Below are 26,356 nucleotides of genomic sequence, written 5' to 3'. Positions count from 1 at the left end.
AGACGCAATTCGCACTCTTGCCACTAGATGCCGCCATTTCTCCTCAAGAAATTTAAAAGTTAAGTTTTCCAATTCTTTATTTAAACAAAAACAAACGATTCTATTATAGTTTGTAGAGTCTTGTTTGATTTAAAATAAAAACTGTTGCAGTCTGATAGCGGGGCAAAGGGTCGTAAAGTAAAGCTAAACTCCACCTCCGGACACGCATAGGCATCTCCCCGGTCCCCAGGCTAGTTTTAAAACCAGCATCCAACCGGCCGGGCACCTGGGCTGAGCAGATCCCATCTCAGCAGCATGGAGCTCCGTTATTTCATTGCACTTTTGAGCCTTTTCAGTCCCGCGTTTAGCTCCAAGGACACTTTAGCCAACCGTGTCCTCCTGGAGCCCTATGACTTTCTCTACGACTCTGCTGTGGAAGCCTACGATAAGGGCGAATGGCTCTCGGTCATCCTCAACATGGAGAAGGCTCTCAGGAATAAAGAAGCTGTCCGCAGGGTCCAGGCTGAGTGCCGGCTGAGCTGCGCTAACCAGTCCGCTTTCAGTGAGCCTCTAGTCGGCTTAGGAGTCCCTATCCCCGGGGCAAGCTCGTTGGATGATCTGGGGTTCTTCCAGAAAATTCTCAGAAGAGCAGACTGCGTGAACTCCTGCGAAAATGAAAAACTTGGCCCACGGACAATGCATTTTGCGAGCCCAGAAACGGACCTGGAGTTCAAGAAAAGAACGCCATACAACTATTTACAAGTGGCTTACTTCAAGGTAAAGTGTGTTAAAGTGATTATTTGATGAAGGACATGGGGTGGACGTGCATGTTACACACGCGCTTTTCAAGTAGTGCTCAGAAATGTCACTAATGGTATGAAATACACATTTAACTTGTTTTCCTAACATAAAATTACAGTGTAGCCCCAACCCCCAAAGTGAAGACTGCCATGCCACGTCTTAAGGAGGAGTCAGCTTGTGAGGCAGTCTCACATTTACTATCCTCATTTTAGAAAACTACTACTACTGATGATACAGATCGTTGAAAATACACAAGTAGCCTACAATTAAAAACTGAAATGTCTCAGTTACGATCATCACCGGTTTGTGTGTATGGCTTGGAGAATAGATCTACTCAAACATTGCAAATGTGTTCCGGCATGTGTGGCAAATGACATGCTTCTCCTGTTTAGATTTGTGCAAACACCTTAAGGCAAAGTTTCTCAGGCTTTTGAAGAAACTTCAGTCAAAAGTAAGAAGCAAAAGTATATGCATAACAGAGTAGTTATGAGCAGTAGCCTATATAAACTTGTTATAGTAGTGTTTTATTTGATTTAATTATAATAAATCTGACATAGGTTGGTGATGGTCTTAATCTTGTGCAAATATGTCAGTGAACCTGTAAAATGCATAAATAATTAATAAGAAATATTACAGGTTCAATGACATTAAGTTTGATTGGGCCAGTGCAAGAGAATGAACACACATGAGATTCAGCCATTGGCTAATATATCCATCCGCTATCCTTCATTCACACTCAGAAGACCTTCTAACTGTGAAGCATGAACCCTAACCACTGCGCCACCCTGCCACAGTATTACTGTGAAAGCCCTGTGATACTGTTATACTAGGCCATCGGCTAGCTTTTATACAGTGAAGTTTTGTTCCAGGAAATCAGATAGTATTATACCAGATAAAAATAGTTTTAAAAGCATTTCTTATTTCCTGGAACAAATGTCAATTTCTCTGCACTTTCTGAGAACTAGCCGATGGCCTATACAGTATACATCAGAGTAATTCAGATATTGGGTTTGCTGGAAACCTTATAATTGATCGCATTTTGTTAGACATTAACAATATCTTTTTATTTTTACATCTAGATCAATAAACTGGACAAGGCGGTGGCAGCTGCAAACACATTCTTTCAGGCCAATCCTCAACACATGGAGATGAAACAGAATCTGGACTACTACAAGATGATGGCTGGGGTCAAAGAAGAGGACTTTAAGGACTTGGAGATCAAGCCTCATATGGTGAGAAGTTATTTTTGTTTTTGTTGCTTGACTATCACATTGAAAGACTTAAAGTTGCACAGCAACACTTTGTTCCCCTTAGGCTGAGTTTCTGCAGGGGAAGCGCTACTACAGCTACGACTCTTTTGGTTTGGCAGCAGATCATTTTGAAGAAGCTCTGGATGAGTACTTCACCGCTGATAAAGAATGCCGTGCTCTGTGTGAAGGATCCTACAACTACGACGGGTACAACTACATGGAATATAGCGCCGACCTCTTCCAAACCATGACTGGTGAGATTATGATTTGTTCATTTATGCAAAAAATAATAACATCTTGCCGAAATGTAATCTTGGTTCTTCAATGTATCAGATCACTTCACTCAAGTGTTGAGCTGTAAGCAGCGCTGCTCAGTAGAGCTGGCCTCCAACGCTGGAATGGATAAGCCCTTTGAGGATTTCCTCCCCAAGCACTTCGACTACCTGCAGTTTTCATATTACAACAGTGAGTCTCCAATTAGAACTGAAGCCTTATATAAACCTCAGTGTGGCTTTGGGCAAAAATGGGTCATGCCCTGATCGCATGTATCTTGTGATATTTCTTGTACCTTGTGTAATATATTTATAATTATTCTTTATTTTTGTTTGCTTCCAGGTGAAAACTTTGAAAAAGCCATAGAGTGTGCAAAAACCTTCCTGCTGTTTCACCCAAATGATGTAGTTATGAACCAGAACCTGGCGTATTATTCCGTAGTTCTTGGAGAGGACAAAGCAAAAACCATTTCAGCCAGACAGGTACAGATGTTGTTCTCGTGAATTAACCACAACATGAACTTTCTTTGTTCAGGTATCTTAATTAAGCTTTGATTATAAACTCATTAGTGGTATGTAGCCATAGAAGTAGAAAGAGAAGTATTTCTATGAAGCATTTTTATTAAATACTTTAACCTCTTAACCCTCGCTTTAACCAAGGCGTGCAGTAACTAAATTACTGCTGATCTTCATGGATGCAGGAGACATACATAATAAGCCTGTTTCAGATGGAAAAAATGTGAAGATTGCTGAATTCTAGTTAAAATCGGTCAACAGAATTTTAACTGAACTGCATTTTCTCAAGTTCAGCTCTACCCAAATCTAAAAGCTTATTGTTCGGATAAATAGCACAGAAAAAATGAAACTTAAAAGCCACAAAGAAGCAATAAAAGAGCTTCAAACACATGCCGGAAAAGCAACAATAAAACTATAAAAAGGAGGCAAAAAAATAAGAGATGAATAAGAGATGAAATAGCAATGGAAAAACAAACAAAAAAACTATAAAAATGCTTCAATAATGTGACAAAATGTGACGGAAAAGCAACATTAACACAATTAAAAAAGAAACAAAACAGTGACAAAAATGTGCGCAGAAAAGCAACTATAACACAATAACGAAAGCGGCGAAAACGGAAAAAAAGAGACAAAAACAAAAAATAACCCTATTAAAGAAATCACAACACAAATGCTCAAAACATGTGACAAAATGCGGAGACAGAGCAACAAAAAAGTTACAATCCGTTTTGTAGGTCTCAGCTTTCAAATGAGGCGTTACACTGGCCTATAGGCTGTACACTCCAGTCAAGAAGCTTTTATCCAGCCATCCATTTTGTTCCACTTGTCCGTTGCCGGGTCGTGGGGGCAGCTGTTGGATCGCTCTTTGTCTGACCCGTCACTTAGGACCTATTTGCCATGGGAGACCCTACCAGGCAAGCCCCCGACAACATAGCTCCTAGGCTCATTCGGGTGCTCAAACCCCTCCACCACATTATGGTGGCGGTTCCAGAAGGGGACAAGAAGCTTTTAGATTCAGGTAAAGCCAAACTGGAGAAAATGTGCTTGGTTAACGTAAGGTAAGAGGTTAATGCAAGTTTTGTTCTGTTGACCAATCGTAACTAGGATTCAGCCATCTTTCCATCTGCAAAAGGATTAATAATGTATGTATGTTTCCTGTATCCATGAAGACCAGCAGTAATTTAGTTTCAATAAGCTCAGTAATGAACCAGGAACGGATTTAAGGCCTTCTGAGTGCCTAATGGACTTTCACAGCCCTTTGACAAACATTATCTGAAAGTTAAACCACTAAACGTCAATTTGTTCTGTTGTTACGGTGGAGATTACTGCTAATGATGTAGTGAAGATTTCCCAAGGGCGATCTCGCTGCACAGAGCTGCTGAACATTCCTACAATTCTGAATTTCAAATGACTGTAAATATTGTGGATATGTCTGTAATATCTTGTTTTTCTTTATTGCCCAGGTGGTAAAACAGTATTTCCAGCAGTCCATCCTGGAGAAGCAGCTGCTGTATTTTGGATACGAAGCCTTTGGCATCACATTTGTGGACCCTGTGAGTGAAATAATAGAAGGTGTAGAAAGTAAATGGCAGATCTGACCTGATTTTATGGACTTTTTCAGGATACTTGGACTCCTGAAGATGTTATGCCCAAGAAGCTGAGAGATAAGCAGAAGTACGATGATTTCTAACAATAGTAATATATAATGATTATATAATATAAATGTTTTAGTGATGGGGTGCTTTCAAATTGTATCACTGTCTCATCTTGTGTTTGTTTTTAGGGCTGAAAAAGAAGCTGCCGCAAGAATCACTGAGGAAATTGGAAACCTCATGAAAGAAATTGAAACTCTCGTGGAGGAGAAGAAGAAGGACTCGTCAGATATGACCAAGATATTTTCACCACAGGACGGTAAGACCTAAAATAATGGCCCCATTCAAAGCAGATATTGATTGTGTTGATGCCATACTCATTATACAACTGTCGCCTTTCAGCTGCGGATGGTGCTGTATTGTATGATAACATCAAGATTAGCATGACGTCCAAACAGCTAAACGGCTCCGAGCGAGTGCTACTTGACGGGGTAGTCACAGATGACGAGTGTCGGGAGCTTCAACGCCTTTCAAATGTAAGTAGCCAAAACCTTTGTTATAGTTCTTTAGTATGTTTTTTTTTTTTTTTTTTTTAGCGTACAGATCTTCGTATCTGTAGGCCTAGATGTAAATCAAAATAATTGTAGAGATTTATGTATAGGTTGGTGCAATAGCAAAAATGTTCCTTTTTCTACCAATTTCACCACTAGGACCAGTTTGCTTACATATTTTCTATATCTTACACCCCGCCTGAACCGAGCACATTTCTCTCCAGTTCGGTATTACCCAAATCTAAAAGCTTCTCAACTGGAGAGCAACAGTGTAACGCCTCGTTTGAAAGATCAGGCCTACAAAAGTGACTTTGTTGTCACATTGTTGCCGTGTTTTTGGTCATATTTTTGAAGCGTTTTTGTTACTTATTACGTTTTCATTGCTTTTTTTGCGTTTTTATCAAGTTTTTGTGTCACTTTTTTGTCATGTTTTTTCTGGGTTTTTTGTTGCTTTTTCATTGTTTTTTATTGGCTTTTTGTTGTGTTTTCGCCACTTTTTGCTGCATTTTCTCTGTTTTTATGCTTTTTTTTTTTTAAGCTTTTAGGTTTTGGGTGAAGCCCAACTGGAGAAAATGTGCTCGGTTCAGGAGGGGGTTAAGATGTTGAGACAATGTACAGAACTCTTTTTGTATGTGTTCACTTTCAGGCAGCTGCTCTGAAAGGTGATGGCTATAGAGGGCGCCCTTCTCCACACTCTGAAAGTGAGACTTTCCAGGGAGTTACGGTCATGAAAGCTGTAAAGGTCTGTATTCTTCAGCATTTAAGACTCCACTTTAATAGCTCCTGTTGTGGCTGACTGTGCTCACCCCCTACAGCTTGGACAAGAGGGAAAGGTCCCACTGAAGAGTGCGCATCTGTTTTATGACCTCAGTGAGAAAGTGCGGAAAGCGGTGGAGACCTACTTCCAACTGAAGACACCACTGTACTTCTCATACTCTCACCTGGTCTGCCGCTCTGCCATTGACGGTAAGTTCTACAAAGGACTGTAAGCTGGCTTTATCGGAACACATGAACCTGTTTTTGTCCTTTGCTTACTTTGAGTTCCCTGGTTGGTGTTTTTTTTTCTTCTTTTTAGAAAGATGGCAACTAAAACATCAGGCATTAATAGTGCCAATTAATATTATTATAGTTTCTTATTTCATATTTTAAGTTCAAAATCATACAACAAATCATGTAAGTCGTAAAAATATTTAAAACAAGAAAGAGTTCAATATTTCAAACAATATTTCATCTTTTCAATCTGAGGTAGTTCCAACTCCAGAGTTTCCCAACACTGCACTAAATGGCTTAACTACCACCTATCCTTTTGCTCTTGGAGTCATGAGTCTGTCCTTTTTGTTTGCTGTTGTGTAGAGAAGCAGGACGAGCGCCGTGACCTGAGCCATCCCGTCCATGTAGACAACTGTCTGTTAGTGTCCGAGGTCAATGAGTGTATCAAAGAGCCGCCAGCATACACACATCGAGACTACAGGTGAGCACGCACACACGTTAATGTTACACTGTGTGATGATAATGAAATGATAACATTGTCGTTTACCTTGCAGTGCCATCCTTTACCTGAATGAGGATTTTGAAGGGGGAGACTTTATTTTCACTGAGCTGGATGCCAAAACTGTCACGGTATATATCCATTATATAAGTTATAAGTACAGTTCTTGAAGGTGCACTGATACAAGTGCACCCAGCAGCTCTATGGGTGGTTAGCATGACGCCTTTGCCTTCCATCACAGTGGCCTCAATAGAGCTTAATAGTCGAGGCACCGTCCGATGCTAGAAGTATATATCTCATTAAAAAAATTCCACACACTTCAGTTTAAAATCAGCTATGTGCTAGCTACTGATCATAGTGTGGATATTTTAGAAGAAAGAAAGTATCAAATACTTGAAAATGCTTTTATAACTTTTCGAAAATCTTTAATTTAAAATGATGTGTTTCATGTCCATGAGTTACTATTCTACCTTTGAACCCTTAATTCCGTTCCCTGAAAAGTCTTTGGAGATATTAAATGGGATTTTTTTCTTCCAGCTGTTTGGACTTTTGAGCTCCATGACACTACAGTATCAGTTGTTTTTTATTGTTTCTTGTAGGTTTTCTCTGCTGATGAAACCATCTCCATGGTTACGCATTTGTTCCATTCAGGGAGCTTGAGATTTGTAGGGCAAAAATATGAATAACAGAAGAGCTGAGGCACCCTGTACTTTCTTATTATACAATTACAGCACAGATTTTTCAAAAGCCACTAAATGCCCTGTTATAAATAGGGCCAAACTGAAACGATGATGCTAAAATCCTCTTATGCACTCTCACATACAGAGCATGTTATTGCTATTTTTTTTTATTAATCTTCATGCCCCAGAACAGCTGGAGGAGGTGTGTGTGGATCGGGAAGTTTGGGCATCTCTGCTGAGACTGCTGCCCCCGCGACCCGGCCCCGGATAAAGCGGAAGAAAATGGATGGATGGATGGATCTTCATGCTATTGCTATTAACCTCATGTACTTTGTAACTTGCAGGCTGAGGTGCGGCCCCAGTGCGGTCGTGTGGTTGGCTTTGGGTCGGGAAAAGAGAATCCTCACGGAGTCAGAGCTGTTACCAAAGGTCAGCGGTGTGCTGTGGCGCTTTGGTTTACCTTGGATTCGGCTCATGAGGAAAAGGTACGTGCCTCTGCACATGATGTAAGACATTAATGTGGTTAGACTGAGGGATTCTTTGGAAACAATGATTGGGCAATGGTCACTCCCCATTTTGACCTCATTTCTAATAAAGCCTGTTAAGACAAAAACTATATAACAATAGCCATGTTTCAACAGCGATACTTCTGTTAACTTTGAAACAATGTTGGTAATTATTTGAAAATTGATTCGCTCTTTTTTTTTTCTTTTTTTTTTAGGAAAGAATCCAAGCTGGTGATCTGCTGAAGATGTTTTCCACACCTATCAACGAGGAGTTCAAACAAAAGGAGCCAGCAGCACCAGAGCCTGACAGTCCCACTCCACCCCACCAGGAGGCAGCAGAGTCTAAACATGGTGATGAAGTGGACGCCGCTAAAGGATCAACAGCCTCTCCAAAGGATCAAAAACCACAAGCAGACAACAAGACCAGTGCAGACACAAAAGACAAATCAAAAGCAAAGGAGAAAATGAAAGACAAGAAAAAAACTGCTGATAAAACGACTAAACCGAAATCAAAAGGCAAAGAAACGGCCAAAGCTCCAGTCAAACAAGGAGATAAAAAGAAGCCTAAATCAACTGCGAAACAAACTGAGAAATCATCAAAGGTTAAAGCCACAAACTCTGCAGAGAACAAAGACGAGCTGTGATTTCTGTGAACTTCAGTTTTTATGTAAGAGCTGTTCTGTGGGCTATGGGGACAATAACAATACATTTTATTTTACTGAAAGAGACAAGACAATCAGAAGACTGCTGAATGACTTAAATTATGCAACTCAGATTTGAAAGTTTACCACTGTCTGCGGACCATGACGGGAACGGTCCAAATCATTCTTATTGTGGTGATACAGGTGTTTTTACGTTTTAGTGTGTACAGATGGATATAATAAAATGTAAATTTTGATAACAAGGTTTTTGTTGTGTTTTCCTATAGCAATGTGATGTGAGTGTGTAGGATGAGCATGTGGATGAAGTCATGGAGGAGAACATGAGGTTTACAGCGTGCCAGAGCAGATACACAATAGTAATAGTAGTGACAGGCCACTAGCAGAACAGTGTCTGGCAGTCCCCCTGGTGCCCAGCATGTGAAACACCGGTTCAGTGCATGCTGTAGGTGGTCTGTTCAGTGTTTAGTGTAACATTCTTTCACTCTGTGCAAACACCGGCAGACGCTATTGCCAGTACATATTAAAAAAAGATATGTTCTGCCTTTCTAATATGTCTATTTGCCATTTGAGGACCAAATCCCTGCTACCAGCATCTCACTTAGTGTGGCAACACTGGGGAAAGCAATTTCATTTGGTCTTTTTATCTTTTTTTATTTGAAGGACAATGTGCAGTTGCATTAAAAAGACGACCGCAGCAGCACTATGTTAATTTTCCATCTTTATTAATAAATGATACGAAGCACACCAGCTCGTGAACTAATGTACAACTGGCAAGTTCAAGTGGCAGAGTTAGCACTATCCAGTAATGGCCAACAATTGCAATTTCCTTAATGCATATGACAGGTTTTAATGCTTTTGAACATATGACTTATTTAGATGGATGACATCAGTTTCAAGTTCATCAGTTGTACAATTATCATTTTTATTTCAGTGAAGCAGCAGTTTCAATGAAGAAATGTTGGACAGAAACGTTATTTTTATTTGAATTATTAAGCTGCTGACAGGAAGTGACAGATGAAGGTTAAGTTCCATAGCAACAGTTTAACATTGTTTGCCTTCATCTATGTCACTTCCTGTCAGTGTCCAATAAGGAAGTGAAACTATAAACATCACAAAAATGGCCAAATTGAAGAAAAGTGGGTACAATCTTTAGCAAAATCTTAAATATAATTGTGTCAACTATGTTTTAGCAAACATTGTGTCTAATGTGTCAGGTACTTTAAATGCACTTAAAATAGGTGTCGATTCAAAATGTTTAAATCCCTTCTCTTCTCATTTTTATTCACACTTGCACCTCTGAACACGTTTGGGTGGGCCCATAGTTTCCTCCAACCTGCTCCCTGATACAGTTAGTGTGTGGTGAGCTTCAGTGCTGTCTTTGTAACGTCTCACTCTGATTTGACTGCGAGATAGAGACTGACACAGGCCACTTTGTCAGCGTGCCCATGGCTCTGGAATTGCCCATTGTTTGTGCAGAGGCAGTGGGTGTGTGCTGGTGGTGCGGAGTACAGTAGACAACAGGGGACTTAGCTGCGATTGGTACGCCGTTCTCTCACCCTTCAGCCCACCAGCCATCGCAACACATTTTCATAACCATCAAAAGTCCTTCAGTTTCATCCCCGCTACTGTGTGCGCTTGTTGGTGTTCCCATGGTGACCGAAAGTTGGGGTGGGACACAGCAGGGTGTGGAGCAGAGATTAACGCTGTGACTATCGGGTGAGGGAATAGAGCAGCAGGCAATGGAGAACTGACATGACCTCTGTCCAACACTACACACATTTACACAAACCCTTGGTGCTTTGTGTCTGGATTTGACTGTCTTTCTGAAGCAGTTCTGTAAAACTTCGATGAGTAAAGATAAGTAAGGCTGTCAGTTTGAGCCCACGCACATTAAATTCAGATTTGTAATCCTATCCAGGTCTCACGGCTGTCACATTTGAGTTTCTGTAGTTGGCCTGTAATGGGATGTGTGGCATGTCCTTTCCTTTAACTGAGCATTAAGGAGGCACAAAGCTGTGATAAAAGACCAAGTTACTCTGTTGTAGTTACCGGCTGTCCATCTCCGCTGTGTCTGAGCTTGCGCCTAAAACCAACTTTATGTTAGGGAGACAGAGGCCTGTATTGTTGTGCTGCTGTTCTGATGGATGTCTTACTGATGACTTCATTGTACCATGAACTGTTGCCTTCTTCTCTCATAGGATGGGTTCACAGTGGTGCCGGCCCGGGCATGGAACCACTCTTGAGATGAGCAGAAGTCTAGTATCTATATCTATTTGAGTTTTAATGTTTTAAAGCAGAAACATTTTAATTATTTTCTGACTCGCACAAGCTTTGACCAATCAATATAGAAAGCATGATTGTTTTTTCTTGTTGTTTGATTGAATTATGGTATTTGGTAGTGTTATGTTTCCTATAATGTTATGATGTTACTGGTTTGCAATAAGCACAATTACATAAAGCCAATACATGCCTTTCATTTCATACACTAGCAAAAAAAACATCTCATTTTATTTTATGATTAAGTTACCGTAGCAACTCACTGTTTTATGGATTTGAGATGACAGATTCAAACACACAGGGCAGCAAATGGTGGGAAAAATAGACATAGCCTCTCTCTCACGAGACGCCACATACATGGCACATTTTTGGAATAGCAACGATAAAAAAGGTGCCAAAGAGTGTGAGAAAGGTTGAGTGGACGCTTGTATATGAACGGTATTCCTACCAGGTTGTGCATCTTCTGATATGGAGTTCAATTAATTATGAGACACCAATCAACTATACAATTAGGTACATTTTATCATCTTCTGTCGCTCATTCCCCTCAGTGTAAAGGGACACTGGCCTTACTCTTGAGGACAGGCACAGCCGCCTTCATATTTATTCGCTGTGGGAATTTTAGAGTTAGCAAATCCCCTATCACATGAGACCCACTAGCCTTTACATATCCAGTGGGTGCTAGGATATGACACAAAGGTGCACACGTAGTTGGAATTTAACCTAGTTCTCATGGAGAAGAGGAACACATCAAGACGAGTCCTGGGAGAACATAATGAATACTCTGTCTCTGCCTCGTCCCTTCAACTGTTTCCTGTCGCCTATTATTTCTGCAGAACAATTCACTCACTCAAATTTATTATATTATGTGCTAATACTATTTTCCGAATGCATAGCTTTATTTTGTTTCCACCTGAGGCAACAAACCAGGATATTTTTAGGATGTACTTTTCTAAAGTGGTGGGTCGGGACCCAAAATTGTGCCACAAAACAGATTTTTTGTGGATCCTGAACTTTTCCCAGGGAACATTATTATACAATGTTTGTCCACTAATAAAGTACCTGAGTCAGTTTAAATAACTGGCCTTGAGTTCTGACAATAACTGATTTCAGCTTCATAGGTTTATTTGATGAACAAATGAATATAATCAGCAGGAAAACAAGCTATTTTAATTATTCAAAAGGGGTTTAATGGGTTGGATTAAATATCATTTGGGTGACAATGTCGTACCAGTTGAGAACCACATTTGCAAATATGAACATAGCCTTCAGATCTAGCAGGGGTGTCAAACTCAAACAGTTTGAGTCGTGGGCTGAAATTCGGCAGGAAAATACTATTGAGATTTTTTTTTTAAATAAATTAATAAAAGCAATGAGCTTTGAAATAGTGCTGATTTGGTTCCTGACGGGACCTAATAAATAATAAACGGCTTAGACTTGTATTGTGCTTTACTGGCCTGTGTCACAAGTTTCTCTAAGTGCTGCATTGAGGTCATTATTATTATCACTCCACACTCTATTGTGGCCACATCCGCCCTGGGGCAGACTGACCACGTGGCTGTAATGTGTTGTTTATTTCCTAGTCTCTTATGTCAGCACCCTTTGCTGGACACATGTGGAATTCTTTCCTTCATTCACTTGGCTGCCTAGTAGTGACTGGAGTAAGCATTCTCCTTATTTCTTAAAAAAATCATAACTCCCCACAGGAACGGGCAGGAATTAGATAGAGATGTCCGATTAAATCATCTCGCGTGCCCAATATGGCCCGCAGGCCCTGTGTCCTGTGATCTTGGGCAAGAATTGCCACCAAGAAAGCGCAAGCTCATTTCTGTACATTTCGTACTGCCTGTATTGCTTTAATCTGTTGCAAAGCTAAAACAGCAAAAAAATAAGCAATGTTAGTGATTTTTACCTTCATAACAAACTTACCCTACATCTACATTCTTTGCTCTTTTGTAGAGAAGCTCTTGAGTGGAGCAATGGCACTTGAAGATTTCCTGCTTTAGTCGGTACCCTCTTGTTCTGCTTTTCCTCTCTTTTCTTTGAGGACCACATCAGTGCTTTGAGGAATTCAAGGAAGCGGATAGAGTAGGGGCATGCAGGTGCAGAACATTTGGTCCCTGAAAGTGTGTAGCATGGCACATCCGGGTTTATCGGAGGTGGAGGCGGGAAGGAGGGAAGGAGGGAAGACAAAGCAGACAAAGGTTGGAAGGGTTACATTAAGTTCCAGAAGACAAACAATAATCTCTAGTGTGTGTTCAAGTGAAGAGGTCTATCTTTTTTTTTTTTGCTATGCTGTGTATGCTTCACGCAAATTAAACACATTCAAATTAAAATATTTCAACTTGGTTGACTTTGTTTGAAAAAAAAAAACCTGTGGAGGCACAAACAGCAGGGGAACAATATGGAGACCATACAAAGCCTGTTAGAGCTAATTCCAACACAGTGCCTGGGCAGTAGTGACAACGACAGTGGTGCAGCGAGGAGAGAGAGGGGTCACAGACTCTCCACAGCACTGTGGACCAGGGTAGGCTTTCTCCTTACAGGAAAGGAGTGCGTAGCAGGGAGATGCTTTTTTATACCAAGAAGTTGGAGCAGGCAGCTATTGCAGAGCAGTGGTTCCCATGGCATCGGGACCCATCATCACCCGCAGATGCAATCTGCGACCCAATTATGAACATTTAGCACTACACAACAAACATTTTTTGATTGAGGCATTAATTTAACAATCTGTACTCCTGGTGTAAAGATTGTTGTTCTCATTAGATGAATATTAATGAAATGTTATCTCGGAGAGGCCTATTGAAAATGGTTCCACGAGCCACTTTTGGGTCACAGCCCAACATTTAAGAATCATTGTAGTAAAGTAATGCTTGTTAAGAAAGGAAATCTCTGTTTGAGCATCTGAAGAGTGGGAAGACCTGAGCATGCCAGTCACATGAGTGAAGGTCACTTTCTGTTTGTCTACTTACTGTAAGTCTATGACTATGAAAATCATTGGGAGGTCTAGTATCATTGGGAACTCTCGTCTCTTGTTAGTCACTACACAATGTGGCCTTTGATCAGCTCAGCTGACTCCTAAGCTCAGCTTAGTGCAGCAAGGGTTTGGAAAATGTGAGGTGAGAGGTGGAGGAACCGCCCAGCAAAGCACGTACCCCTGTGAAAAGGAGTGTTTCTCACCATCTCACCCTGATCCGCACCAGGAAGGGCTGAGCTGAAATCAGCCGTGAAAGCTGGATTGCCCATAGTCAGTTTAATAAACAAAGGGATGAGAGGAGTTACAGAATGAACCATTCTGTTAAGAGAAGGACTTTATCGGTCACCTCAGCTTATACATTTTTTATCAGGGATAAAATCATACTGGTACACATCAACATGCTGCTTTCTAAAAGTCAAACAAATAGTCTCTAAGTTGCTCTTGAGCTGGGCCAGAGGAGTTCTCTGAATCTCTGTGAGGCACTTCCATGCATTATTCATTTCTGCTTTGTTGCATTCATACAAACACTGCCTTTTCAGTGTAAAATCACTTGACACACTGTAATTGTGATTCACTGTAATCTATTGCTCAGTCTGTCTTCCGACTTATTGTGGATGCTCTTTTGACAATCTATATGAGCTAGTGAGCCAGGGTTATATGAGTGATGTCACTACATATAAGCATGGCAACAGAATCCAAATGAGTGGCATGTCTACACTGTTATTATTTGTTATGCCACTCAATATGAAACATTGACGGTTCTGGTTAAAATGAAATTAAATGTTTATGTAAACCCTCCATTCACATTTCCAAATATCACTGGGCATGGAAATGAACTTAAATACATGTAAGCTTTGTGTTGTGTTATGTAATTTTTCCTCCAATGTTTACATGTCCACATGTTTTTTCACAGTTACCCCTGGCAACACAGACTAATCCAATAGGTCCCTGACATCTTCATTATGTGTGTGTATGCAAGTGTGGCCGTGAGATTGGCCTAATACCACCACTGGCTGTTTTGGTTCTTGGGCACAGGAGATAAAAGTGAGGATGGGGTCAGACAGCTAAAGCCAGTGAAGCTGAACTTATATAGACTTCTAATTGAAGGATTTTGTCTGGAAAGCAACAAGTGTGTTTTTCTGGAGCACCTGCTAATTAAGGACCAAAAGAAATAATATGTTAAGTATATAAGTATAGCCAAAATGGAGCCTGAATAGAACCCAAGGCAGGTTGACCAATAGCAGTGTGTTTTGGTTCAAATTGGCCACTCAGCCCGAGCACTTGTTTTTTCTCTCTCTCTTTCATTCCCCTTTTCTGGATCAGCTGACCTGTGTCTCGACCCGACTCCCTCCAAAGGTACAGTTACTTGTTAGACATAGCAGTCCTGAGCATAGCTGTGCGGGTTAGTGCAGTCAAATGCACTGCCAACGTTCAAAGAATTACTGATAGTTGGAATCCTTGCATAAACTAGAGTCCATCATCGCACGATGGTCAAGTGTAACATGAAGCAAATTTAAAAGGCTATCCCAGCACAAAGCGCTGTAGACAGGCAAAAAAAAAGAACATACATGAAAATTGCAACGGTAGGATAACTTTTTGTAAGAGTGTGAAAGTCTTCAAAGACATGAGTACTGCTAGTTTGGGAAGGTCACATGCATTTTCACATGGTCGGCTGTTTTTTCACGTTACATTAGGTTCAAGTTCAAGAGTGAAGTCGAAAGAGTGAAGAGCACGACTGTTGTACTGTATGTCTGTGCAGACTTGGGTGAGACATGTCTCTTACAGATGTGAGAAAACCGTCTCCAAATGCAAGTGTACTGACACACTAATTGGCAGTCTGGTATTATTGGGTTTACCAGAAGTTAATCACAGTAATTGAATGAGGATGGTGAAGAGAAGCCCAGGCGTGTGCAGAGCTGTGGGAACACACAAAGCCTGCAGTGCGTCTATCTGTGAAGATGAGTCCGCTGAACGCTACCCACTCCAATTCGCCTTCGTTTCCCTCCGTCACCATGGTGACGAGAGGGGGTGCCACAGCAGCCCATAACTTACACACAGCCTGCCTGGATGTGACATGTCCTTTTCAGACTACCTTTGTCTGGGAGCTGATTTACGCATGTTTATTAGAGTATGCCACCTTTGTGTACCATTTACACCGGATCAATGCGGGCCTCTTGTTTGTTGGACATTATAATTATGAAAGTAATTCAATATAGTACTGTATGTATTTATCATTTAACAAAAAAAGCCCACATCTCAGTGACCCTGAACATCCTGCTCACATTCTCAATTTCCATGTGTGTACAACTGAATACACTACTGAACGGGAAAGTTTTTCATTATGGTAGTTTCTGCTTTATATAGCTTAAACCTGATTATTCTGTCCAACCTGACCCATCTCTTACCCCTCCCAGAAGGCGTTCCTCTAACATCTAATCGTCCAATCAAGAGCTGACCCTTTACCCCAGCCCTTTGTGGCTAGCCTGTTAAGCACTTTCTTTCTCTTCAAACATTTTTTTTCTTTTCCCAGCCACCATTGAGCCACTTGAGGCTGCAGCAGATGGAAAGAACGCAGTGAGAGGGACGCACAAAGCTTGGATGAAGCCATGCAGAAACTGAGACAGCCACTGACCAGCGCCAAGCCTTCCTAACACTGTTTTGGGGAATAAACCAGGACATTCCAAGAGCATACGTGTTAGGGTCAAACATCAAGTCATCCGGAGCTGAATGAATAGAAGATGAGAGTAGAGGCAGGAGATGCTTAGGCGGACGAAGCTGTGAGTAGCACAACAAAAAGGATTACTAGTGTTTTAGAGACTGTCAGAAATATATTGAAAAGTTGAAGTTTGGCATAGGAAAGCATGGCCAACTCAGGTCTGCAGTTGTTGGGTTACTTCCTGGCTCTTGGCGGTTGGATTGCTATCATCTCCACCACTGCTCTGCCCCAGTGGAAGCAGTTATCATACGCAGGAGATGCCATCATCACAGCTGTGGGGCTGTACGAGGGTCTATGGATGAGCTGCGCCTCTCAGAGCACGGGACAGGTGCAGTGCAAGATCTTTGACTCCATGCTCTCCCTGGACAGTGAGTACCGTCTCTTCAAAAGTCTTCTGTTAGCCATGTGGATTCTCAATCAAACATGTTCTTTGCAAGTTATTTAGTGATAGTGCAAAATAGTACTGTTTATATACACACTTTTAGGTATCGTATGCACAAAATACAGGCTATGTTTTCCCTTTGGATTTAGACAAACAATACAATTTGATAAAACCTGATTCAATGAAATAGACAGAAGTTAGCTAGTTAGACAGACAGACACACACAATCAAAAAATCATTTCATAAAATTTAGAATTTGTATTTTCCTAATCCTCCCCATTAGGTTTGGCCAGGTTTGGTACATCTGTGATTTACAGTTTTGCAATAGCACTTCCCAGAATGATTACACTGTTTATTGTGGTCTCTCTTCCACTGGAAAAGCAATAATGTGCAAGCTGAACAACTATTCGTTTTCTCTCAGTGTGGGGCTCAACACAATAGTGTTTTGAGTTTAATGAACTCTGGGAGTAAAAGTTGTAATGAGTGAGGAGTGGGATGAGGGAAGGAATGTGGGCTTTTGACATAAATCTGCCCCCTGTCATCTTCAATCTGTAACCAAGACGTAGTGACTCATAATTAATGACCCACTGAATGCATGATCCCATCTATCTTCTGTCTATGTAAATCATCCTATTATAGATTATAATGCAAAAGTACACGGGGTGGATTATATTATCGAGTCATAATACAGAATGTTTAAAAAAAAAAAACGTAAAGAGGCACTTGGCTAAAAGAAACAAGTTTGCAACATTTTATGGCTCGGCAGAATATTATATCAAAACAGTTCTGTGGTGTTTTGTTTGCCACGGGCCGAGCTGATCTGCCGTCTCTTTGGCTTCATGGCTGTGATAAAGACAGTGTATTGTCCTGTCAGATGAATAGTGACTGTTATCAGAAGAAAAGGCCAGTGTTGGGCCGAGCCTCAGAGATATTCCCAGAATGCACTCTCTTATCCCCACACGCGCACATTGTTCCATCTCGACACACAGCTCATGGCAAAATTTACACAAGACACCTGAACAAAACGCTTACAATTCAAGATTTGGTGCCATTATACACAACAGTACAATGTCACTTATTTTTTTACTGAAAATAATAATAATAATAATCTGTTTAATGTTCAGCCTTTAGCACTTAGCCAGAAACGTCACCTTTTTGTGTGAGTAAAATAAAAAATTGGGAGCTAACAGCGCAGTTGTGTGAACTCTGTTTCATTGCATCTATTGGCTTCTTTTGATCTGACACATTGCTATAAAAGGGATGTGCGTAGGTTTTTTTTATTGTGCAACTAAAATTAAGAGCTACATTTTCCCCCGGGCCATAGTTTGGACACCGTGAGCCGGGTGTGTGTGGTTCCTGTAGGGGAAATGTGTCACCTGAGTTTAACCCTCCCGTCAGCACTACCAGGCAAACCCATCAGGGGTAGAGAGACCAATACAGCACCCAGGGCCTCTGGGACTAAGTGCATCCAAGAGCAGCTGGCAGTTACCAATATTGTGCATGTTATACAGAGTAATTAACTGGAGGTTTCGCTGGTTCTTCTGGTACCTAAAACCCACTTGCCCTCAGGAATCCCACAAGGAAAAATTAAAATGAATTATAATCAAATGATTCATAGTCTGGTCAACTTTAAAGGAGATGTAGCATGCAGAATCAACAAAAAACAAAACAAAAATCAAAACACGTTTTAACAAAAACATACCTGGAGTGTCATTTCGCTTCACTCACATAGTCTTCTCATGTTGTAGCGTCATTGGATCAGTTCTGAGGAGTTCTTCGCTCAAAGTGTGTTTATCACACCACACGCTGCAAGCATGTAGGAAGTTTGTTTTGCTCCGGTCAAACTTCATCAGCCCTGGGGCCTGTGTTTTGAATGAATTAAAAATCAAGTAACATATCAATGCTGAGGCACACAAAACATTGTTTCGAAGTTTGTTTTAAATCCACCCTTCTGGATACCATCCAGAATGAGTGCAGACTTGATTGAAGATGTTTACTGTACATCTGCTGTTTGAGGAGCATGTGATGGAGCTATCAAATTGTTCACCAGACTGTACAACTCACCTGATGTGGCAAGTGAACATAGAGGAAAGAGCTGCTGCTTGAATTTCTGGCTTCAAAAGTGTGGATAAAAGGTTCACTCACTCCAGTTACTCATTTGGTTTTGTTTACTGGACCTGGTGGTGCTGAAAGGACAGCTCGTCAGGTATCAGTGAAGACACAAGGATGAAAGATGATGATGAATTGCTTCATTGTGGTGTAGTGTGATTCATGGTGTGGATTGCTGGTTCTCACAATGAATTGTACCATGCCTTCGTTTTGTGAATGCATTAAATAAAGTTGATACATATATCCAAATAGTGCAACATATGTTCTCACTAATTATTCTCTCTCTTATCACTTACTCACTCTTGATAAATTCTTCTGCCCATCTCACAGTTGATTGTTAAGCAAAAGTTACTCCTTACATTTAGCAATCGGAAACATTTTAGTCACCCAGTGCCTTACATAATAGCCATTGTGATATTGTGTTAGGTTCAAAGTGAACATATCAAAGTGAAAGTGGCCTGACAAAGGGCTTGAAATGTTAAAATGTGCTGCTGTGTACTGCTGTGAGCTCACAATGGCACTCAGTTCCTGCACACAAACTCATTCAGTGCGTAAGACTGGCACCACCAAGCTTGGCTCGGAGACCAGGGAGTGCTACTCTGTGCACCTCCCTGTAGCCTCCGCTTCACCCCAAAGACCTCCAAAGGCTGGTGATTTGTCACTGAGTGGTCCGAGTTTAGTGTCATTTAACACCCCCTCCTCACACTCTGTGAAGGGAGTGAATGAAAGGACCATTTTCTGCAGTAAACCATTCACAAAACCTCATCAAAAGCATGATGGTGCTCCATAAATCACACTTCAAATGTTGTGCCATTCCCCTTTCTGAGTGATGTGCACGACACAGGGGCAGATGTCATAAAGTTTAAGCCTTTAAAGATTTTTAGATGTTCTCTTTTAATGTCTTTTTGAATGGCAAGTAAACATGAAGAATCATTTTGGTGTTCACTTGCACATCTTTGAAGAGTGAGACAAATATGTCCTTGTATCAATGATATACTGTATCTGTTACTAAGCTATGCCGATACTTTCTGTGACTTTGCCATACAGTATTATAGTAAGTGTAATGATTACGAGGGGTTGCACAGAGTTGTCCCAAGTCGGTGCTCATAATAAATCAAAGAGAGTTCCTTCGGAGAAGCAGGATTGAGACAGTAAGTTTACGCGAGTGAGGCTTTTGTTTTGCATTAAAATGAAAACGAGATTATACCAGTACAGAGTTGTCTTTTTATCATGACATTATAAACGTGCACGAGGTGACTTGACTATGATTTGCGAGACCAGTCGGCAACTGAACATCGGTGGTAGTTCTTGCTTGGTTTCAATGGTGAAAAACAAGCAGGTGAAAAGGTTATTGAGATGCTGATGGCCGTGCCGTGGCTGAGTTCACTCACATTATAGATTAAAAACATCAAATTAAGAAACATACATCACTGACAATATAAGCCCCTGAAAAAACAGAGATTGTGCTTAAAACTTAGCATTCAATGGTTCAAATGCTTGAGCACATGGGAAACCTTGACTTAACTAATTTGACAAAGTAATTGCAGAAAACCTCATCATGAATCCTTTGAAACAATCAAGCTTTGTTTGAACCCTACACTGATACCACTGTGTCCAACATGTGGAGCAGGCCTCCTACAGCCACTGCATGACTGCATTTGGGCTGCTCCACCTACTGTCATTGTGCCCTGCTGCTGCTGCCGCTGCTGCCACTACTACTGTGTTCTAGTACTCACATATGTGTGTGTGTATGTGTAAGTATGTCCAGCCCACAGAGTTATGTCTGTGAGGGCCAGTGTGGGTAGATCATTAGTCGGTTGTGACGACAAACGTACTGTGGAATGAGCCACAAAAAGGCTTCGAGGAGCATCCGAGGTCTGAGCACTTGGCTGTGAATCCACTGAAAAGAAAATTGGGGCAGAGGAAGAAACCTTTTGAATGACTTTGAATCAGATCTTTATTCTGGTTAAGTAAATACAAAGGACTGAACTATTTCTTTGACAAGCTGTACATATTGTATTGCCATGCAACGTCTCTCATGCACAAAAGAGGAATCATTGATATGTTTCAAACTAGAACATGTATGCTTTGTCTTCTTTAGCTGTAATCAGCAGCATTTGCTCATGTCGTTACGTATGATAATAAAAAGGATTTGATCATTTACACACATGGACTGATCAATGAGGTTGATTTTCATATCTCTGCTGATTCCTGTGTTCATCCACTTCCCTCAGAGGTATTTTGTTTTTGTACATTCTTGGCCAAGAACATAACAAGATGGACAGCGACGGACTCAAAGTTGTCTCCCATTTGCATAACTTCATTCCTATCTAATCCGATTCACTTTAGTGTTGGTTTTGAGTGACTAATCATACATCTTTTGCATCTAGTTCACATCCAGACATGTCGGGCACTCATGGTGATCTCGGTGCTGCTGGGCCTCATGGGCATCATCATCAGCGTCGTGGGAATGAAGTGCACTAAAGTGGGTGACACCAACCCCACAACCAAAACACGCATCGCTGTCACTGGAGGAGCCCTCTTTCTGCTTGCAGGTGAGATGATGTGGGACTAACAGTCTCGCAGGAGTCTGGTGAGATCAAGTTGAGGATTTGTTTTGGGAGAGGGAAGTCTGAATCTTTGTGTAGATTGTTTTGTATTAGGTAGAGCTAATTAACTTATGTATCTTTTGCTTTTAAAATTTCCCCAGGACTATGCACTCTGGTGTCTGTGTCCTGGTACGCCACTCAGGTGTCCTATCAGTTCTTCAGTCCCAACACGCCGCCCAATGCCAGGTTGGTAAAGACCACTCTGTTCTCGTTCTAGCTTTGTCACATTTGAAATAATACAAAAAATAAAGCATAAGGTGTTCTTTGTGAGACAAATCACAGTGCCACCTGCACTACCAGTAGTTCCCAAATGCATTATGAGCATTTTGCCCTGCACCAAAGGTATATTAAGGAAATACGTGATGAGGTTGACAGCTCTTTAAAAACAAAGTACTTAGGGACTGTTTGATGTCTGTCATGTTGAAAAATGCATCAAAAGACAAATACAAAGCTGTCAGAGATGCACCTGTGCTCAAAGGCTTGCCTGTTTTTCTTTGTGAACACACACCATACTCATGTGAAGAACTAAAACTGCTTACCGTAGTAAGTAGTTTATATTACTATAAGTCACACCAGCCTTGGCAACAACCTGGGCAGCATGGAGGCGTAACTGCACCGTTGACAAGCCTCTCCCGGCAGCACGTTGTTCAAGATCTCATTTCTAATTTGTTCCTCTAGCTGTGGCCATTTAACTTTCAGCCTGCGATTTTTTCTCCATTGCAGTAAGAGTAACCTCTACTTTTCACCAGTATGGTGAACCATAGAAGCAAAACAAACCAGTAATCCAGTCCAGTGATCCATGCATTGGTGGCATGCAGTATTCAGATGATGGCAAAACATTTGACGTCTGTAATTACAACTAATATCTCTGGTTCAGACCTGATTCTCTGATTAAATTTTGATTTATTGCTGATTTGTTTCAAGTTCATAAAAGGTCATTCCATAGTTTAGGTATAAACGTGAAATGCATTTCTTCTAAAAACTTCTAAAGACTGCTTCTTTCACCTTCTCAGGTATGAGTTTGGCTCTGCTCTCTTTGTGGGCTGGGCAGCGGCCAGTCTGACCATCCTGGGCGGCTCCTTCCTGTGCTGCTCCTGCTCCAAGGAGGAAATGCGAGGGCAGCAGTATTACCGCCAATCACAGCCTTCCACAACCAGGGAGTACGTGTAAAACACCCACCTCACGAGAGCAGCCCCCAAACAGGCAGCACCGGACATGTTTTCCACTTTCATAGCATTATGCAACCAAACCAAAGACAACAGTGACAATAGAGACCTCATATCTTCTCAAGTACATTTTTCAATGCAAAGAAGTTACCTCATGTTATTACGGAAGAGGATTAGGACATAAGTTATAATAATAATGAAGTTATTCGCATTATTCGGAACTTTTTTAATCCATATATTTTCTGTGCTTTGGCCCCAATCCTCTTCCGTATGTCTTAGCTTTAATTGTAAAATCAAGAATGACATGCACATGTTTATTGACCACTCTTCACATGTCCCGTGCTCCCTTGTTGGTGCTGCTCAGAGAATGGCCTCTTATTTGTTTAGTTTTTTTGTATTCACTGCACTGCTGCAACAAGGATGTGAAAACGACACTTAAATGACAGAAATAACGAAAGAGTTAACAATCATTGTCATTATTCAAAGTGGGAATGGTTTATTTGGTATGGTTTATCATGAAGCATCCAGTATCAGTTTGTAGAGCTTAAATAACACAGCCACAGTTGCAACAGTAAACAGTTGTTAACTTTGTATTATGTGTCAAATACTGAATATGTCTACAAAAAAGTATGTGTTTGTTGTTTTTAACTGTCATCATGTATATTAACCCAATCACCAGTGAAACTTGTGATGTCTCATAAGCTCCAATGAAATAGTCAGAAAGCTACTAATAAGAGCCTCATTGAACACAATAAGCTAACAAAAGCTAATACAGGTTTAAAAACACATTTTTGACCATTCTAATAAACGGATATAAGCACTGAAACAGAACACTACAGCGGGTCTAATGAGCTCTTCAGTACCTCACCATTATGGCTTTCCCTGAATTACATCCTCTTCCAAATAAAAGGAATTACTTGGAAATCCTGTTCCTTGCAGTCACTTGCAGGGCTCTATTATTCTCTGATTGGGGCACGGTCCTAAAGAAATCTTTGGTCTCTTTAAGCAGAGGATGTTGGACATTACTGGGCTGTCACTCGCAGCTGTTCCCCTCTTCGTGCTCAAAAACAAGCCATCGGGTTCAGAGCAGTTTCATCCCAGACGCCAAGCGCTTGCATTTCTCATTTTATGGCTTACCTGTAATACGTGAGACATAACCAAATTAATTTTCATGCTTTATTTTCATGCTTTTTATTTATTCCTCTCCCCACTTTTAACCCATCTGCCATCATGTATGCCTCATGACCGTGAATGTGAAAGGTGGTTTGTGTCCCTCCTCTAACCCTGTCTCTTTGGCTGTTTTCTTCTTCTCTTCTCAAATTCAGGGCAGACTTGTTGAGTGAGACTAGTTTCCATGAATGATCAGCCCCGGCCCTATTATCGAGGACTGTCCCACCACTGTGTTCCCCTGTTCTGTATTTTTAAAGCCACATTTGGACCTGTTGTAGTGACATTTATTAAATTGCGTTAATCCAATTATTTTAGATGATCTGTAAATATGGACTTTCAAAGAATATCTCCTCAGACCACGTTTTAAAGAAGCCACCAGCACATCCTGTTGTCTGTGAGCTAACTATTGTTGTACCATGTCGCTTTTGTTGTGCTGATCTATCGTTTCACCTTTGACCTCTGGGTTTTGTGGATGTGTGTTAGTTATTTTCTTTATGTCACTTTGACTGAAACGTGTCTTTTTCCTTTTGAATTGCAGAGCAAATGTTAAAAGTACTCCACCAGAGAAAAGGGAGCAGTACTTGTAGTTTGGGAGAGTCTTCTGGCCTTACCATTGTTTAAATTGTCTCAAAGCCCTCTCACTGAAGAACTCAAAACAGACAAAGTACAGCAGTAATTCTGACCACACAACAATCTTCATCATTAAAATTATATTGTGCCTTATCTAATTGTCCGAGAAGCTTTTAAGCCTTGAGCTTGTCTGTTTTGTAGCCTTTGGGAGAATGTGTCATTCAGGGTATGTTTTGTGTAACATGTTATGATGCCCAGGTGTATATACCACCTTTCATTTTGTACTACTTTTAATGTGATACTACTGTGCCTTATAACACGTTTGTGCATCTTTGTCTTAATCTGGGTAATTTGATGGCCAGCATATCTGTTTTCACATAAATGTAAAATTCGATGGGATTAAATTTAGGCAGACACAACTAAACACTCTGACAGAAGCGAAAAGCACAGCAGAATAATGTGGCCTACAATTTAGGTTGTAGAGAGCATGAACACATTCTGTTTCTGCCTTTTCCACTAAGACCCCCGCGTGCTGCTTGGCTCTACTTGGCACATATTTACCTTCACCTCAGGCTTTTCCACCATAGATGCTAATAGATGCTAATACCTGGGACCTTTTAGTACCCTTTTCTTCCTGTCTCCAAGCAAGCTAAGACAATACTAAAGCATGATGTCAACAGACTCTGAATCACCAGAGGAGTGACAAGACGGCCCTTCCAACATATATTACGTATATTTCAATTATTTAAAGTGGTAATCGCTTTTAATATTGTACATGTGGTTAGTCGCTATAGTTTTAGCAGCTTATTTACCCTTAGCTTTGGCCTCCTGAATAAGAATCCACAGTGTTCACCATTGCACCTGTGATGAGACACCACAGAGAAAGCACTAATGCACAGTGATGTTTGGAGTCACTGCAGGAGGACTCTGCAAGCTGCATAAATGCATGCATTGTCATATCAAATTATGGGCTATAAAAACTTCAAGTAAATATATAGCTGTTCATAATTTAGTGGCTTGACCTATATCAGTCAGTGACAGGCACAAAAACAGTTGGATGTGAACGTAGTTTGATAAATAGTTGAGTTGTTAGTAACTTGTTACAGCGAAACAGATATTATTAATAATAATAATAAAAAGATTCTGTCATGTTTTGTTTGAGCGTAAATTTAGTTCCACAAAAATCACCTCTCAGCCACACACAAGTACACAGTAAAATATTCCTTTAACTTGCATGCAAGTGAATGCGGAGAACGCACAGATTGAGGTGAAACCCAGCTATCTTTTGTGCCAATGTGTAAATAGCAGTCATAATACAGTATTAGACTGTTGAAATGTACTGTACTGTTTTGTCTGTTCTAATATAAAAAGTCATTACTTGCATTTATTTACCATGCCTTCTTTTTAATATTTGCCTTTATGTTGTTATCTCATCTACCCCTGTACTTTTCTTTTAAAATAAAATAAACATTGGAAAGAAAATCGGCTCTTTTTTGTTTGTTACTGCCTTGACTTTGGCACTCTTCCCCCACTCCAGTCTCGCTCAAATCCTTAAAACCTGCCTCCTGTTGTTCGATAATTGCTGACATGGAATTCCACTTCTGCTCCAGTAGGCTGTGGCTCACTTTCCTGCTCCCTCCATGTGGACCTGGTCACTGTGTCCTGGACTGAACCGCACCTACAGTCTCCATGGAGCACTTAGACACAACAGATAACAATGCAACCGTGTCAGTGGGGCACTACAGGACAAGACCTTCTACAACCCTCAAATCTTTAATCTTAGTGTAAATATTTTCCCCCACAGATAAAGGGCAAAAAGTCATAAGATGAGCCAAAAATAAATTGCAATAAGTTAGCCTAACAGATTTACGGATATGACAAATCTTAAAATACTCAGTGTCATATAGTTCTTACATGTGTTTGTCTTCAAGTTATTTGTGTCTTTTGTCTTGATATGATTTAGTCCTTAATTAGAATGGTGGTTTGATGCTATTTTAGAGGCTATTTAGCCCCCTGGAGTAGTCGTATTACAGTGCCTCTCGAAAGTATTCATACACCTTGGACTTTTGCACATTTTGTCATG

The 26,356-nt window shown here is 40.7% G+C and overlaps 2 protein-coding genes across 3 annotated transcripts; both read left to right on the top strand.

Moving 5' to 3' along the window:
- Positions 1 to 277: 277 nt before the first annotated feature.
- On the top strand, positions 278 to 8,506 carry p3h1 (prolyl 3-hydroxylase 1). Its single transcript, XM_079578254.1, has 15 exons — positions 278 to 756; positions 1,860 to 2,012; positions 2,095 to 2,284; positions 2,364 to 2,495; positions 2,646 to 2,785; positions 4,282 to 4,371; positions 4,440 to 4,492; positions 4,602 to 4,729; positions 4,813 to 4,946; positions 5,608 to 5,703; positions 5,777 to 5,927; positions 6,315 to 6,432; positions 6,506 to 6,581; positions 7,475 to 7,615; positions 7,852 to 8,506. The coding sequence occupies exons 1-15, from the start codon at positions 295 to 297 to the stop codon at positions 8,278 to 8,280; spliced, it is 2,493 nt and encodes an 830-aa protein (XP_079434380.1). The 5' UTR covers positions 278 to 294; the 3' UTR covers positions 8,281 to 8,506.
- A 7,556-nt stretch (positions 8,507 to 16,062) lies between these two features.
- cldn19 (claudin 19) lies at positions 16,063 to 25,755 on the top strand. Of its 2 annotated transcripts, none has more exons than XM_079579504.1 (5): positions 16,063 to 16,635; positions 21,149 to 21,313; positions 21,469 to 21,553; positions 22,381 to 22,527; positions 24,242 to 25,755. In XM_079579504.1, the coding sequence occupies exons 1-5, from the start codon at positions 16,413 to 16,415 to the stop codon at positions 24,288 to 24,290; spliced, it is 669 nt and encodes a 222-aa protein (XP_079435630.1). In that variant the 5' UTR covers positions 16,063 to 16,412; the 3' UTR covers positions 24,291 to 25,755. The 2 variants fall into 2 exon arrangements, with proteins under 2 accessions (XP_079435630.1, XP_079435631.1); XM_079579505.1 differs by lacking the exon at positions 24,242 to 25,755 and adding an exon at positions 23,859 to 24,138.
- Positions 25,756 to 26,356: the final 601 nt, after the last annotated feature.

Source organism: Gobius niger (genome assembly GCF_951799975.1).
Source record: "Gobius niger genome assembly, chromosome: 20".
NCBI lineage: Eukaryota > Metazoa > Chordata > Actinopteri > Gobiiformes > Gobiidae > Gobius > Gobius niger.
This window is presented reverse-complemented; position numbering and strand designations above follow the sequence as displayed.